This window comes from Hippoglossus stenolepis, chromosome 7 (assembly GCF_022539355.2).
Source record: "Hippoglossus stenolepis isolate QCI-W04-F060 chromosome 7, HSTE1.2, whole genome shotgun sequence".
In the NCBI taxonomy this organism is placed as follows: domain Eukaryota; kingdom Metazoa; phylum Chordata; class Actinopteri; order Pleuronectiformes; family Pleuronectidae; genus Hippoglossus; species Hippoglossus stenolepis.
Genome location: NC_061489.1, coordinates 14963060 through 14976094, shown reverse-complemented (window position 1 = coordinate 14976094; position 13035 = coordinate 14963060). Strand labels below are relative to the sequence as shown.

Below are 13035 nucleotides of genomic sequence, written 5' to 3'. Positions count from 1 at the left end.
CGTGAATCTTTACTGTGCAGTCATTTTTATTAATTTATTTCACCTTCTCACCTTTTACTTTGGTTTTGAAATACGAGACATCAGCTAAACAGACTAGTTGCAAAATACAGGCAGCACAAGTTTACACGCAGTGGTGAGAGTAGCCAAAACACAATCATTACAAAAAAGGCATTTTTTCGAAAATAAGTTAAGGTCTGTAAGAAAATAAAGTCAAATCATTGACCGAGTTCAAACCACACTGTACCATACACATCATACCAGTCAGACCAGGGAAGTGTGCTGCAGCTGTTTCTGGGTATATATTTGCCTCAGTAAGGATTTAACGCAGAGATGACATGAAGCTGTGGTTGAACCTTTTCTCGCCATTTCGTTATATTCTGGACTAAAGCGATAATGCAAGGCATGTCGATGTTGGAGGAAGAGACTTCATGCGACCCCTCTATGGTTCTTCCTCCTCACTTGTCTTTCTTGCTCTCTATTGGCTCCTCTGGAGTGTCGGTATGCGGCTCGTCGGTGTCGACATGCAGCTCGTCGCTGCCCTCCTCTGGCTGAGAGTTTATCTGCTCCTCGCCCTTCAGGACCAGACTTTTGTTCAGCTTCTTGGATTTCTGGAAGAGCTCGTTGAGATTAAACTCTCTGATGATGTTCTCCTGGGGAGGAATAAGATTTATTAGCATGACTGTGGGTGATGAGTGAGCAAGTGACATCTACACAGTCTGTACTCCCATGTGTTTTTAGTTTTTCTGACACACCTCATTGAAAGTCCAAGACACCGCTCTCCCTTTATTGTCCACCATTGGACGTCTCATAATTTCTTTGCCTCCTTGGAAAAGCAGCAGTGAGGGCAGCTGCTTGGACAGAGGGGAAGTACTGACCCTGTACCTGTTCAGAAATAATTAAAGCTACAGTCAATACCGGCACTCGGAATCTCAAAACAATACTGTGGCGTCAGAACTAGCACTACTCACCTCTTTGAAACCTCCCCGTAACGTCCGATGTCCACCTTCCCAAACCTGAGTCCAGCACAGTTGTACCTGCAGGTGTGAGGGAGAGATGCATGAGACATTCAGGCTTTAAGTCATAACTGCCGTCGATAGCAAACATCCAGCATGTGGTTTATTTTTTTAGTTTCTTAGTTTCTCCTGCAGAACTGAAAAGCAGAAGTTTAATCCAACAGTGTGAGTGTGAAAACAGACCGAGACATCAAATGCATCTTACACAGCATTAACAGCCTATTTTGATTAAAAGTTGAACTCTAAAAATGTCAAATCAGGACGGACATTCTGTGAAAGTCACTTGTTTGGTCAGCCAATCCTGATTAAACATAACATTAATCTGACGTGGGTTTTATTTACAGAGCAGAAAGGATGAATTTGAAACTGTTAAATGTTTGTGATATACAAAGAGTAAAAGTAAACGTGAGGCGGTTTCTCACTTCAGGGAAAGGTCGGCGAAGACGGGAGCGAAGGACTGGCAGTCAGACGACCAGTTGGCGTAGAATTCAACAATCCAGGTGACACGAGTGTCCCTCTGCAGCTCCTCCTGGTGAATAAATGACAAAATTACATTAGAAGAGATGCTGCAGATGTAGATCTCCGTCATTCACACCGACTCCCCTCCAGCAACAGTGCATCAATAAATAGGGAGGTCTATTACTTCAATATTTCAAATGACAGACGTTCAATTACACAACTGAAATATCTTCATACTATTGACATGTTTATTATAATGAGCCAGGTTTTAGAAAGTAGCTAAATACATCAACCCAAATAGTGTATTAATAGGTCCTATATTCTACACTTTTCCAATGGTTTATTTGAAGTTTTATTGTTTATAAAAAGATGTGTTTTCAAGTACCAAAAACCCTGCAACAGTAATATCAGCCCACAAACTTAATAAACCACAACGAAATAGGAGTTGCCTACTACAAAAGGTAATTTCCTGCAAACACTAGATAGATTTACGTGCCACAAAACAATTCTGTGAACTGACAAGGAATGATAAAGCTGCGTGCATGTGGTAGGCAACTGCTATTACGTTTGTGGGAAATTTATTACGTTGGTGGGATTATTACGTTAAAAGCCTCAGATTTGTTTTACCTTTGTGGGCTGTTATTACGTTGGCAGATGTTACAAACCCTCTTAATGTAGTTTGACATCTCTGCTCAGGAGCTCGAGCAAGAACAGGTCTTTAACATGAAGATATTCTTGATGACTAAATCAGTGGTTTCCAACTATTTTAACTTGTGACCAATTAGAAAACAAATCAACTATAACAACTGTTAAGTGGTAGGTTGTCACAGACGTCTGAGCTCCACTATCGCATTTCTCAGATGCTTTAAATTTAAATAAGATGATGTGGAATAATCCATTATCTCACTAAATCACGCCCCTGGGGCCCTCCATGCTTGACAGACACTTTCCAAAACACACAATAAACACTCAAATGAAGGCTTGATGAGCCCACAAACATCTGGCAGATGTGTATATGTCAACATTTAAACATTGGTAATTCCTCAGAGTCTGTAGTGCAACACTCACATCTATGGTCTTGTCACTGAAGTACTTGATGTACTCTGGGCCCATGTAGAGAGGAGGTTTGCACGTCATGACGAGCGCTGGGACATAAAGAGACAGAGTGATGTGAGGTTAAAGAAGTTTACAGGGGATGAAAACCGCTACATCTTGGTTTTCCATTTTCCTGAAGCTGTGGAGAAGCTTAGGATCATAGATAGAAACAAACTCTAAAAGCACTTATCTGTTATTAAAGTTTGTTATTCATATTCTTTGAGTATTCCTATTTAATTATTGTGTATATGTTCATACTATTCATACTATTACTATATATTTATATAATCTCTTATTATTATTGTTGTTCTGTCTTTAATTACTTAACTTTATTTGTATTACTTAACAGACTTGTTTTAATGGAGCTCTGACTCAAATCTACAGATCAAAATGTATCTGAGAGTTTCCCGCAGTGTCTCAATGTGAAATTTGTGGAAACAAATATACTTCTAAGAAACAAAATGCTGAAATTCATATTTTTGGCAGTCATCAAGTCACTTCACAGCAAAAGATTAGAATTTTAACAGCACCATCTTGATGTGGAGGTTAGAGCTTGATAAAAATCTGCCTTTCACAGACATACTGGCGTCTATGTTTGCTGATAGCCTCCAGTATGATACATTTTATTATGCCAAATAAACAAAGCAGAATAGATAATTTATTCTTAATAAAGTTTATGATTTAACTGAAGAATATCATTCCTCAATTACATTTCTTTATCATAAAGGTTTGATAAACGACATCTTCGGAATCATTGCCAAAGTAATACATTTTTTAATATACATTTTGGCCGATATATCAGTTTTGGAAATGTTTTACATCTAATATGTGTGTCATCATCAGCCTTCATAACTCCGTACTGGTGAGGCTCTAATGGGGGATGGGCTGCTACACAACTGTAACTGTAACACACATCTACTCCAGTCATGAGTATTTGTCACAAGGCCACTGACCGACACACAGTGCGAGGTAAAGGATGCCGAGCCGAATGTCCAGCCTGAAGAAGAGGATGACGTTGGCGACTTTGCTGAACAGGAACAGGTTGCCCACGTGCTGCTCCATTGTGACTATAATAAAAAGGGAGAGAAGAAGAAGAAAGGAGGAAGAACACGTCAAGCCGGTAAACAACCTTCAGCCTGTTGATACAAGGTCAGAGCACAGGAAGCCGGGATTAACACTGCAGGTGTAATGTTTACACAATAAAGCAAGGTTTTCCTGGATGTGTGCGGAGCTTCTCTAGGATGTGAAACAGTTACCCATTAGGTCACAAATACCAGTGTGGCTAAAGTTTAACAGCGGAGTGCGAGTTAGATACGAGGTCGTGCACAGAGGGGGAGGAGTTTTCTTTCAGTCTAATCCTTTACGATTACAAAACCTCCAGGAAACACAATTTCTTGTCTGACTCTTGTTGACTTGTCTGACACTGAGCATCACTGGTTTGGTCCCTGTGATGACCAGACTGTTTATAGTGTAAACAAACACATGTTATGACAACAGTTTGTTTACACATAAACACGTGGCCGTTTTACTATTTCTCTGAGCAAACAGTACTCGAGAGCTTAAATGACTTGTTTATTTATTAGATTAGCTGATTGATGGACTTTCTGATAATTGATTTTATGTTAAAAGTTATTTCTTAAGCGAAAATAACTTGGCCCTAGCTTCTTGTTTTTTATGTCTGTTACTCCCGTTTTGTATTATCGGTAACTCCGCATCTTAAGGTTTTTGACTGTCTATCAAAACAAAAAAAGATGTTAAATATGTTAACTTTGTGCCTCAGGAAGTAATGACACATTTTGTGTACTTAACAATCAACTGATTATTGAATAAAACAACTGTCAGACATATTAATAATAAAAATAATAATTATTTGTTGCCTTATACTTCTCCAATACAGTCTTGTCTGAGCTTTGTGTCACATACTTGACCAATAAAGACAATTAAAGCAGTTTAATGAGACGCAACTTAATAACTGAAGACAACAGAAACTAAAACAACTGACATCTTAAAAAAATGATTTTGGTGTATGGTCCCTCTTCAAGAGCCGGACGACAGGACGGCTACTTTTATAACATGCGTTTGTTTGGTTTATTTAATTCCAAGCAAGATTACACACAAAAAAAAAAGGAAAACTTGGTAGAAGGATGTGGTTTGGCAAACGGAAGAACACATTAAATGTTGGTGTGAATCTGGACAACAAGGCAGATCTCTGGATTTCTTTCTTCTTTACCACTAGGTAGGGCTTTTTTTCCCCCACTGATTTCCCAGGGGATCATTGATGGATCTTGATGACAAAACAAAACCCACCACGTTTAGGGGCCTGACCTCTATGAGTGTGTGTAATGTGGTGCAGCCCTTAAATTGATTGAATTTAGGGGAATGATGGGCCTTAGCGGAGCTATGGGCTCTATTGAGCGCCAGTCTACTTTTCATACATTTAATTTGAATGTGTTCCTTTAAGTCCCTGTCGTTATCTTTCTCCTTTCTTTACTACTTCGAGTACTTTGTTAATTTGCTTTATCTTTCGCCTTACTTTTCTACAACTACTATTACTACTTCTTCTATGTTTGTTATACACCTAAACACCAAAAGCAAACTCCTTCTATGAGCAAACCTACTTTGCAATAACATAAATCTGATTATGGTGCCATTTTGTACCAGATTGGTGATTAATCAAATGATCTAAGATGGCATTTTAATGAGAAAATCTGAGGTTTCTCTGGCCCCTGATGGTCTGAGGAGAGGGGGGATAATAATAATACACTCTTATAGCACTTTTCATAGAAACATAGAAACAGAAAATGCTGGCAGTGCAGTTTCAAGACAGTTTAAACAAGTTAATTCAAGTTAATGAGACTTACTTGCTCTCCTGTTCTTCATCATCACTATCGCACTGAGGAACATGAGGATCTCCATTTCTCTCTGTGAAACAAAAACATGGATCAACTCTGTGATCAGAAGTACGTGTTGTCCACCATGTTGAGGAGCAGCAGGAGCAGCAGGAGCAGCTCGGCCCCCGGCAGCGTGCTCACCCAGTCAAAGTCGCAGGAGTTCCCGTCCTCTCGCTCGGTCGCCAGGTGCTCGCACAGCCCCGGAGCCTTCCGCACCAACAGGAAGGCGACGGTCATGAAGAGGGACGAGATGTAGTAGGGCTTCAGCAGCCATTTGTAGATCTGAGGTAGGTGGTAGAGGAAGGTGCAGATCCCGGTGATCAGAACCATGTTGGCAGAGAGCGACAGACGAACAGGTCTGAGGAGCTGTGACAGCTGAAGGTCCGCTGAACCAATGTGCCGCCCGGGCCTCACTGCGCCTGCGCGGCACAAAGCGATCTGGTCATGATTGGACACGGCCGTTTGCCGTAGATTCCATTAGTGCTGCATGTTTAACAAACTCAAGAATATCTGTCAATTTATGTTTGTTATGTTGTTAGTTTAAATCTGCTCAATGTTGTTATGCTTTGTCAATCAATAAAGTTTATTTAAATAACCGCAGAGCCGACATTTCACCTTGAGATCTCCATGAAATGAATTTATAGTTTCAGAAAATAGGTCTGAGAGAAAGGCTGATTGAAAGAGTAGAAAAGAAATGACTGGGACTAACAGGCGCAGGACTATTAAGTACTTTAGTATTAGTACTAGTATTAGTACTAGTATGAGTATTAGTATCGTTATTTGTTTTGTGTTACTATTAATATAATATTCATATTAGTTTTAGTATTAGTATTGGTATTAATAGACCTATAAGTATTAGTATTATTAGTATCAATATCAGTATTAGTAATAACATATATATTGGAATTAATATAAGTACAAATGTTGTTTTACTATTATTATTGGTATTAATATTCGTATTCATGTTATTAGTATAAGTGTGTTAGTGGACTATAGTCTTCCACATGTCTACATCTTAGTTTGAAATTCACCTATATATATATATATAGGTGAATTATATATATATATATATATGTGTGTGTGTGTATTACTGTGAATTAGTCTCGCTGTCCTATACTGTCTCCTTTTTTCAGGCGCAGGGGTCCAAAGCTATGTCAATGTTGAGCTTTATCATAATTTGGAATCCTGGGAGTGGAAGAAAAGGTTCAGTGTGTGGAATGTAGTGACATCTAGTGTTGAAGTTGCATGTTGCAGCTCCCGATGTAAAAGGCTCATTCTAGGGTAAAGAAAACAAAATTTCTACAATTTAAATGAAACAAATTAGTGAAAACATCACTAGGATTATTTTATACTAGATTTCTGCCAATAGATCCCTTTCACCTCAATCTTACACATTCCATCCTATCTTATCTTAACACTGTGGGTGTTAATTAGCACCAGCAGATGGCAGTAAGGCAGAAGTAAAGATACAAGCTGCCATTAAACAGTAGTGAAGAAGAAGAAGAAGAAGAAGTCGATTTGGCGGGGACTACAAAACGTAAACAGAGGAAGAGAAAAGATGGAGGAGAGCGGAGCAGCAACACAAGGAGAGGCTGGAAATAACACATGTGTGAGAGACTCCGCTGAAAACCAGACCAATGGAGCCGCGGGAGAAGTCTCCTCTCAGGTGTCGGAGCCCGGCCCGGGCCGCAAGCCCACCGAGGAGCCCGGAGCTCGGTACAACAGACTGAAGCTGTTCGACAAAGTGATGCAGAAGAGCCTGGAGAAGCTGGTCGAACACGCCAGGTACAGTCAATCCTTCTGTGTGTATTGTGGTGTAAAACACGCCAGGTACAGTCAATCCTTCTGTGTGTATTGTGGTGTAAAACACGCCAGGTACAGTCAATCCTTCTGTGTGTATTGTGGTGTAAAACACGCCAGGTACAGTCAAACCTTCTGTGTGTGTTGTGGTGTAAAACACGCCAGGTACAGTCAATCCTTCTGTGTGTGTTGTGGTGTTTTTGTTAGCAATATTATTGATGTACTCCCTTCTGTTTTCAGATGTGTAGCACTATGTACTTTGTGTTTAAAAGTGCACTATAAATGAAGTTGTTCTGAATAAAGTTAGTACATTTCAAAACTCAGCAAGTGACTTTGCAGCAGTGATGGAGAAAGTATTCATATCTTATATTCAAGGTAAAACAATACTTCTGCAAAAGTTGCTTTTCTGTTTCTGAAGCTAAAATATGTACAAATATTCTGTAGTTTGGCACTAAATTGATACTAAGGCTAATTTACTCCTGTGACTGTTGTACTATACTATACTATGTATTTATGTAGCATAACACAACTGTAGTTGTAGTGTGATTGTAAAAAAGTGTGATCACAGTGACACCTTCACATTTCATGTTGTGACCCAATAAAAAAAACAATGTAGCATCAAAATTAAAACAAATACAATTTATTATAACTGCTTATAGGAAAAACAACACACCCTCAGATTTAAGAAGCAGGAACCAGTTGACTTTGACTGTTTACTTTTTAATATGAAAAACGACTTGATGATTAACAAAGCAGTTGCCAATGAGTTTTCAGTTATCAACTAACTATTTCAGAACTATATTTACTCCACAAAAAGTCACTGCACTTTCAGCTTACCACTTGTTTCACTCACAGTTTTAACAGATTCGCCAGCATGTTTCGTCCACTGTACAAGAAGAACCCTCAGAGGATGGAGAGCATTCACAAGCAGTTCATAGAGGAGTTGCAGAAGGCTATACAGGTATGCATTACAATACAGGAATGCAATTTATGATGATATATTCACTGCCTTGTTTTTATTATATACGTACGCACAGTATGTACTGGTCACTTTTTTACACACACGTCTGTGTCTCTGTGTGCGAAGGACGACACCAGCAGATTGATTGAAGAAGGACAGTTGGAAGTCAAACTGAATGAGCTGGACAAACTGGAGCGTGCTGCTAAGAAGAATCCACAGCCTGCATGGTTAGTAAACAACATCTTCATCTGATAGAACTGTCCAATGTCTCTCTGTTAAACACTTTTAGATCTATAACATCTGAATTCTGACATCCATCCACTCCCTGTTATCACCACTCACTCTAATAAATTCTGACAATAAGAAATAGTACGTTAATTCTCTTACCAAATATATGACACGTGTCAATCTACTGTTGTCGATCAAATGCATAATTTTCTAGCTCATCTTGAACATTTCCAAGTGATTCAGAGCAGGTACATCATGATGGCTACACACGATACACTAATACATGTTATTAGGTGCATTCCTCGTCATTCTTGCACTGTGCATCACCACTGCAATATTTCCATTTTGCAATTTTGTGAAAATATAAAACAGTTTAATCGCTTACAATCTTACTTGTTTGGTTAGGCGTCCCAGTGGAGTTCCTGAGCAGGACTTATGCAGTTTCATGATGCCCTACTATCAAAAGCAGGAGGCTTACATGCGACTGGAGCTGAAGAAAATCCAAGCGGAGAACGCTGCACTTGCTCAAAAGGTTCAGGCGGGGAGAGAGAGCATTGCTCAGACTGAAAACTGCATCTCAGAGGCTGTCGATGAGTGGAAGGTAAGAGGGGAACGATTGAAGATCAGTAAAAGAGAAAATAGATCTTAAAAATAAACAAAAACAACATGACCTTATCCACTATGTTTATTTTTTGCACTCATGAAGAGGATGCAATTGTAAGCAAGTGTAAAAATGTCTTTGTGTGACATTCGGGGCTGGACTGATATAATATGCACTGAAAGTACTTGTGCTTATTATAGATGCAACATAAAGCGTTTTAAAATTTTGAAAGACCAAACCCCCCCCCCCTCTCATTAGCCTCACAGTGGTTTGGTCCACTGCTAAAGTAACCTTGGGCAAGATACTGAACCCTGAATTGCCCTCATAGAAAACATGCTGCCCATAGATGCACTGTATGAGTGTGTGGCCCTTACTGTAAACTACTCAAGACTAGAAAAGCACTATATAAATTCAGCCCATTTTCACACACAGAGCGACGTGATCTCAGTGTTCAGACTCCTTGTAAGTCGCAGCTCTGCAATAGTTGACTAAAACAAAGGAGTGCAATGTTTTTTTCTGACTCTATGTGAAATGGCTGCCAGTGGGATTTGTCCAGTACAATTTTGGACATAACACAACATTTTCATTATAATATATTTTATACATATTCAGGGGAGCATATTGATGATAATAATACAATATATACTTTTGATAAAAATATCTGGAGTTTTTTCCAAAATTATTAACTTATCATCTTGTTTCAATACAAGGATGTTCCATTTATATTTAGTATGAATGCAGCTTTATTGGTTTTAGACCACATCTGTACATTTTGAGGAACACTCATTGCTAGGGGCCAAAATATTATTATTATTATTATTATAGCATGAGGAGAGAAATAAAATAGAATTTTGCGTTGACTGTTTATATATTTTTCTCATTTTCAGGCATCGGTCACAGAATTTGAGAAGCTGGCGTCTTCTCTCTGCCCTGCTGATGTCTTCGATGTGTGAGGCTCAAAATACTCCACAAAACCACTAACTTAACTGTACATATTGATTTTGTTTACTGTGCATGTTTATCTGAAAATAAACGTGAAATATTTGAAATGAAATGTGTTCTGTGATCTCAGTGATTAAATCCGTGCAGGCCACCATACACCAATCATTGTGGTAGCGTCTATGTGAGGTATTACGGTACATGGGGCATACAAAGAAGTGTCTGGTTGTTGACTCTCGGTCTGATTCACGGTGGAACCTCAGTCTGACTCATAAACTAAAGGATTGAGGGAACCGGCGTTTTCTTTCCGTATAAATGTTCTGTTCGTTATAGATATGACGGAAATGTTTTCGACTCTGTTCGGGCAAAATGAAGCTCAGGGACCGCCTGGATCCTCTCTGGGTTTTGGACCGGGGAAACCTCCGCCGCCTCTGCCGCAAAACCAAGTCTCCATGTCGGGGCAGATGCCACCACAGCTCGGGGACGAGGGGCCTGCTCTGCGGAAGCCTGGAGCCATGAATGAACCGTTCTACCTACTGCGGGAACTACCAGGTATTATTGAACTCTTACAGTGCACGAATGCCTTGTGTCTTGTTAGTCAATGTTTGATTTTTAAAATGAGCTTCTGCTAAAGGTTGTTAAACAGTTTGTAAACAGTGCTAGGTAGCGTTAGCCGAAGCTAATTAACGGTGTTAGCTTACCTGTCACTCTCAGGTATGATGTTATTTATTGCTTCTGTGACACTAAAATATTTCCAAATGAGATTCACATGATTTAACACTCGTTTGTGTTTTGAAGTTAGATGTTATGTAACTACTCCTATCACAGGATTGAGCACCCCTGACCTGACAGTAGCTCCAGTGGGCAATGACCCCCTAGCCTAGCCTAGCTTAGCTTAGCCTAGCTTAGCCTAGCCTAGCCTAGCCATGGTGATGAAGTACCTCATCTCTCAGTGACTTACAATGAGTGTATGAGTTCGCCGTGCTGACATGAACCTTTTGTGTTTAGTGGGGAACGAGTTAACGGGGAACACCAACCTCATCACGCACTACAACCTGGAGCACGCGTACAACAAATTCTGCGGGAAGAAGGTGAAGGAGAAGCTCAGCAACTTTCTACCAGAGTTACCAGGTGGGTCCAGCGAGAAGCCGCTGTTACTGAGCAGAGCTGCACATCAGACTAAATAAACACGGTTGAGATGGAGAGTTCAGTGTAGGTTCACATGTTATGTTATTAACGACATATTCTCCTATACCATCCTCTATACATGTCTATGGTGTCACTTCAGTGCAGGAGCCTCAGTCTATATAATGACCTGTTATTTTAATGGGTCAAAACTCCAGCAACACCCGTAATATTAAGCAAAGCCTCACCTCTAGGCTGGCACCTCTCAGCTTATTGCCTTCAATCGGGATTCATCCAAAATATTTAACCCACTTCCCTTTTTAAACTAAATTTTGAGGGACTGAATTGATATTCATAGGAGTGTTGCTGAACTTGGAGCTGTTATCCCCCCAAAAAACCACAACTATCTCCTGTAATTGTTGAGTTATACAAATCGAACACATAAATGTGAGACAGGTCTGTAAGTCTATCGTTGTGGTTTAGAGCTGATCTGTATGCTCATCATAAAAGCAAAAATAATTGTTGAATTGAACCCCGGACACCCCCACTGCTTTTATTTGTGACACCTCCACAGTGTTGTTATCACAGCTTAAAGTTTCTTCATCGCCGTGTTTCCAGTGCTCATCACTTTCCTCTCCTGTGCCGCAGGTATGATCGACTGTCCTGGCACTCAGGATGGCAGCTCGCTGCGCTCTCTGATTGATAAGCCTCCGGTGTGTGGGAACTCCTTCAGCCCACTAACCGGCGCCCTTCTCACAGGCTTCAGACTACACACAGGACCGGTACTTACTGAACACACTAAACACAAACCTATACCAGTCCCACACATTTTCAGCATGTTTACACCAGTAAATTGAACTATTAACTGTATAATGATGGTTTGTTTTTAGTTAGAATATTCAGGTTTTTCAGTTGAATACTCACATGTCTGTTTTTCTGTTTATTTTTCCCAGCTCCCAGAACAGTACAGACTGATGCACATACAGCCTCCAAAGAAGAAGAGCAAACACAAGCACAAGCATCATCGACCACAGGACCCACTACCACAAGGTATGACTCAAACTACACCTCTACACAAACACAGCGGAATGCAACGTGTTTCAGGCCACTGACCTGCTTATGTTTGGCGTCACAGAAACTCCATCAGACTCCGATCCCAAGAAGAAGAAGAAGAAGCGAGATGACGATCCCGACCGCAAGAAGAAGAAGAAAGACAAGAAGAAGAAGAAGGTAAGAAAAGCTATCCACCAAAACCACATAAGTTCACCAAGTTTCCAATAAGGTGTTATCAGGAGTTCATCTGAGACCTTTATCGTGACCTTAGCCACAGCAAACCCATGTCTCAACTCCATTCCAGGAATAAAGCTTATTAAGTGTGTGTTTTGCCGATTCTCTGTCTCCCTCCAGAACCGCCACAGTCCTGACCACCCCGGCCTCGCTGGATCACAACCCAACAGCAACAGCCTCAGATAGACACCACCTCACTGTGTGCATGCCTGTGTTTGAATGTGTGTGTGACTGTACATTTTGTATGAGGGCGTGGGTTTTACAGCTAAATTGTATTATTGAGTTAACGAGAGGAGGGGATGAATTAACGAATGCGAGTGGTTGTATGATGTGAGAGTGAAAGGAGCTGCGACACAGTGGATGCGATGGGAGGAAGACATGTTACAGAACAGTGTAAAAAAAAAAAAAAAACCTGATGAGCCTATTAGATTCATGGAAGACTGAGCGGGCGCTGTATGTATGTCGCTATTTTGATTTTGTTGTGATATCTTTTGAGCGTAATGCCAAAATCAAATAAACTTTGGTGTCTCCTTTTAAGACATCTTTTTTGGGATTTTGGATTTGGAGTTTTTGGGTTGTTATACATGATAAGATCCACGACTGGGGCACCTTGTTGCTGTGGTGGATGCCCAAAAA

The 13035-nt window shown here is 40.2% G+C and overlaps 3 protein-coding genes across 3 annotated transcripts; 2 read left to right on the top strand and 1 right to left on the bottom strand.

The window, feature by feature from the left end:
- Positions 1-8: 8 nt before the first annotated feature.
- tmx2a (thioredoxin-related transmembrane protein 2a) lies at positions 9-5870 on the bottom strand. The gene is made up of 8 exons (XM_035160749.2): positions 5600-5870; positions 5429-5489; positions 3521-3634; positions 2541-2617; positions 1436-1542; positions 969-1034; positions 753-882; positions 9-650 (listed from the first exon to the last, which is right to left on the bottom strand). Exons 1-8 carry the CDS (start codon positions 5786-5788, stop codon positions 456-458), a joined length of 939 nt encoding a protein of 312 aa, XP_035016640.1. The 5' UTR covers positions 5789-5870; the 3' UTR covers positions 9-455.
- Positions 5871-6934: 1064 nt separating this feature from the next.
- On the top strand, positions 6935-10102 carry si:dkey-6i22.5 (polyamine-modulated factor 1). The gene is made up of 5 exons (XM_035161188.1): positions 6935-7243; positions 8114-8219; positions 8346-8446; positions 8853-9048; positions 9936-10102. Exons 1-5 carry the CDS (start codon positions 7017-7019, stop codon positions 9999-10001), a joined length of 696 nt encoding a protein of 231 aa, XP_035017079.1. The 5' UTR covers positions 6935-7016; the 3' UTR covers positions 10002-10102.
- Positions 10103-10173: 71 nt separating this feature from the next.
- med19a (mediator complex subunit 19a) lies at positions 10174-12952 on the top strand. Its single transcript, XM_035161187.2, has 6 exons — positions 10174-10539; positions 10996-11118; positions 11761-11894; positions 12066-12162; positions 12248-12342; positions 12520-12952. The coding sequence occupies exons 1-6, from the start codon at positions 10323-10325 to the stop codon at positions 12583-12585; spliced, it is 732 nt and encodes a 243-aa protein (XP_035017078.1). The 5' UTR covers positions 10174-10322; the 3' UTR covers positions 12586-12952.
- The last annotated feature ends 83 nt before the right edge of the window (positions 12953-13035 follow it).

Coding starts and splice junctions, on each gene's coding strand:
- tmx2a (XM_035160749.2), bottom strand. CDS start 5,788: ATGGTTCTGATCACCGGGATCTGCACCTTCCTCTACCACCTACCTCAG. Junction 2,618..3,520: donor TTACCTCGCACTGTGTGTCG/GTCAGTGGCCTT, acceptor TTTATGTCCCAG/CGCTCGTCATGACGTGCAAA. Junction 883..968: donor TACGGGGAGGTTTCAAAGAG/GTGAGTAGTGCT, acceptor ATTTCTGAACAG/GTACAGGGTCAGTACTTCCC.
- med19a (XM_035161187.2), top strand. CDS start 10,323: ATGACGGAAATGTTTTCGACTCTGTTCGGGCAAAATGAAGCTCAGGGA. Junction 10,540..10,995: donor CCTACTGCGGGAACTACCAG/GTATTATTGAAC, acceptor TTTTGTGTTTAG/TGGGGAACGAGTTAACGGGG. Junction 11,119..11,760: donor CTTTCTACCAGAGTTACCAG/GTGGGTCCAGCG, acceptor CCTGTGCCGCAG/GTATGATCGACTGTCCTGGC.
- si:dkey-6i22.5 (XM_035161188.1), top strand. CDS start 7,017: ATGGAGGAGAGCGGAGCAGCAACACAAGGAGAGGCTGGAAATAACACA. Junction 7,244..8,113: donor AAGCTGGTCGAACACGCCAG/GTACAGTCAATC, acceptor TTTCACTCACAG/TTTTAACAGATTCGCCAGCA. Junction 9,049..9,935: donor AGGCTGTCGATGAGTGGAAG/GTAAGAGGGGAA, acceptor TCTCATTTTCAG/GCATCGGTCACAGAATTTGA.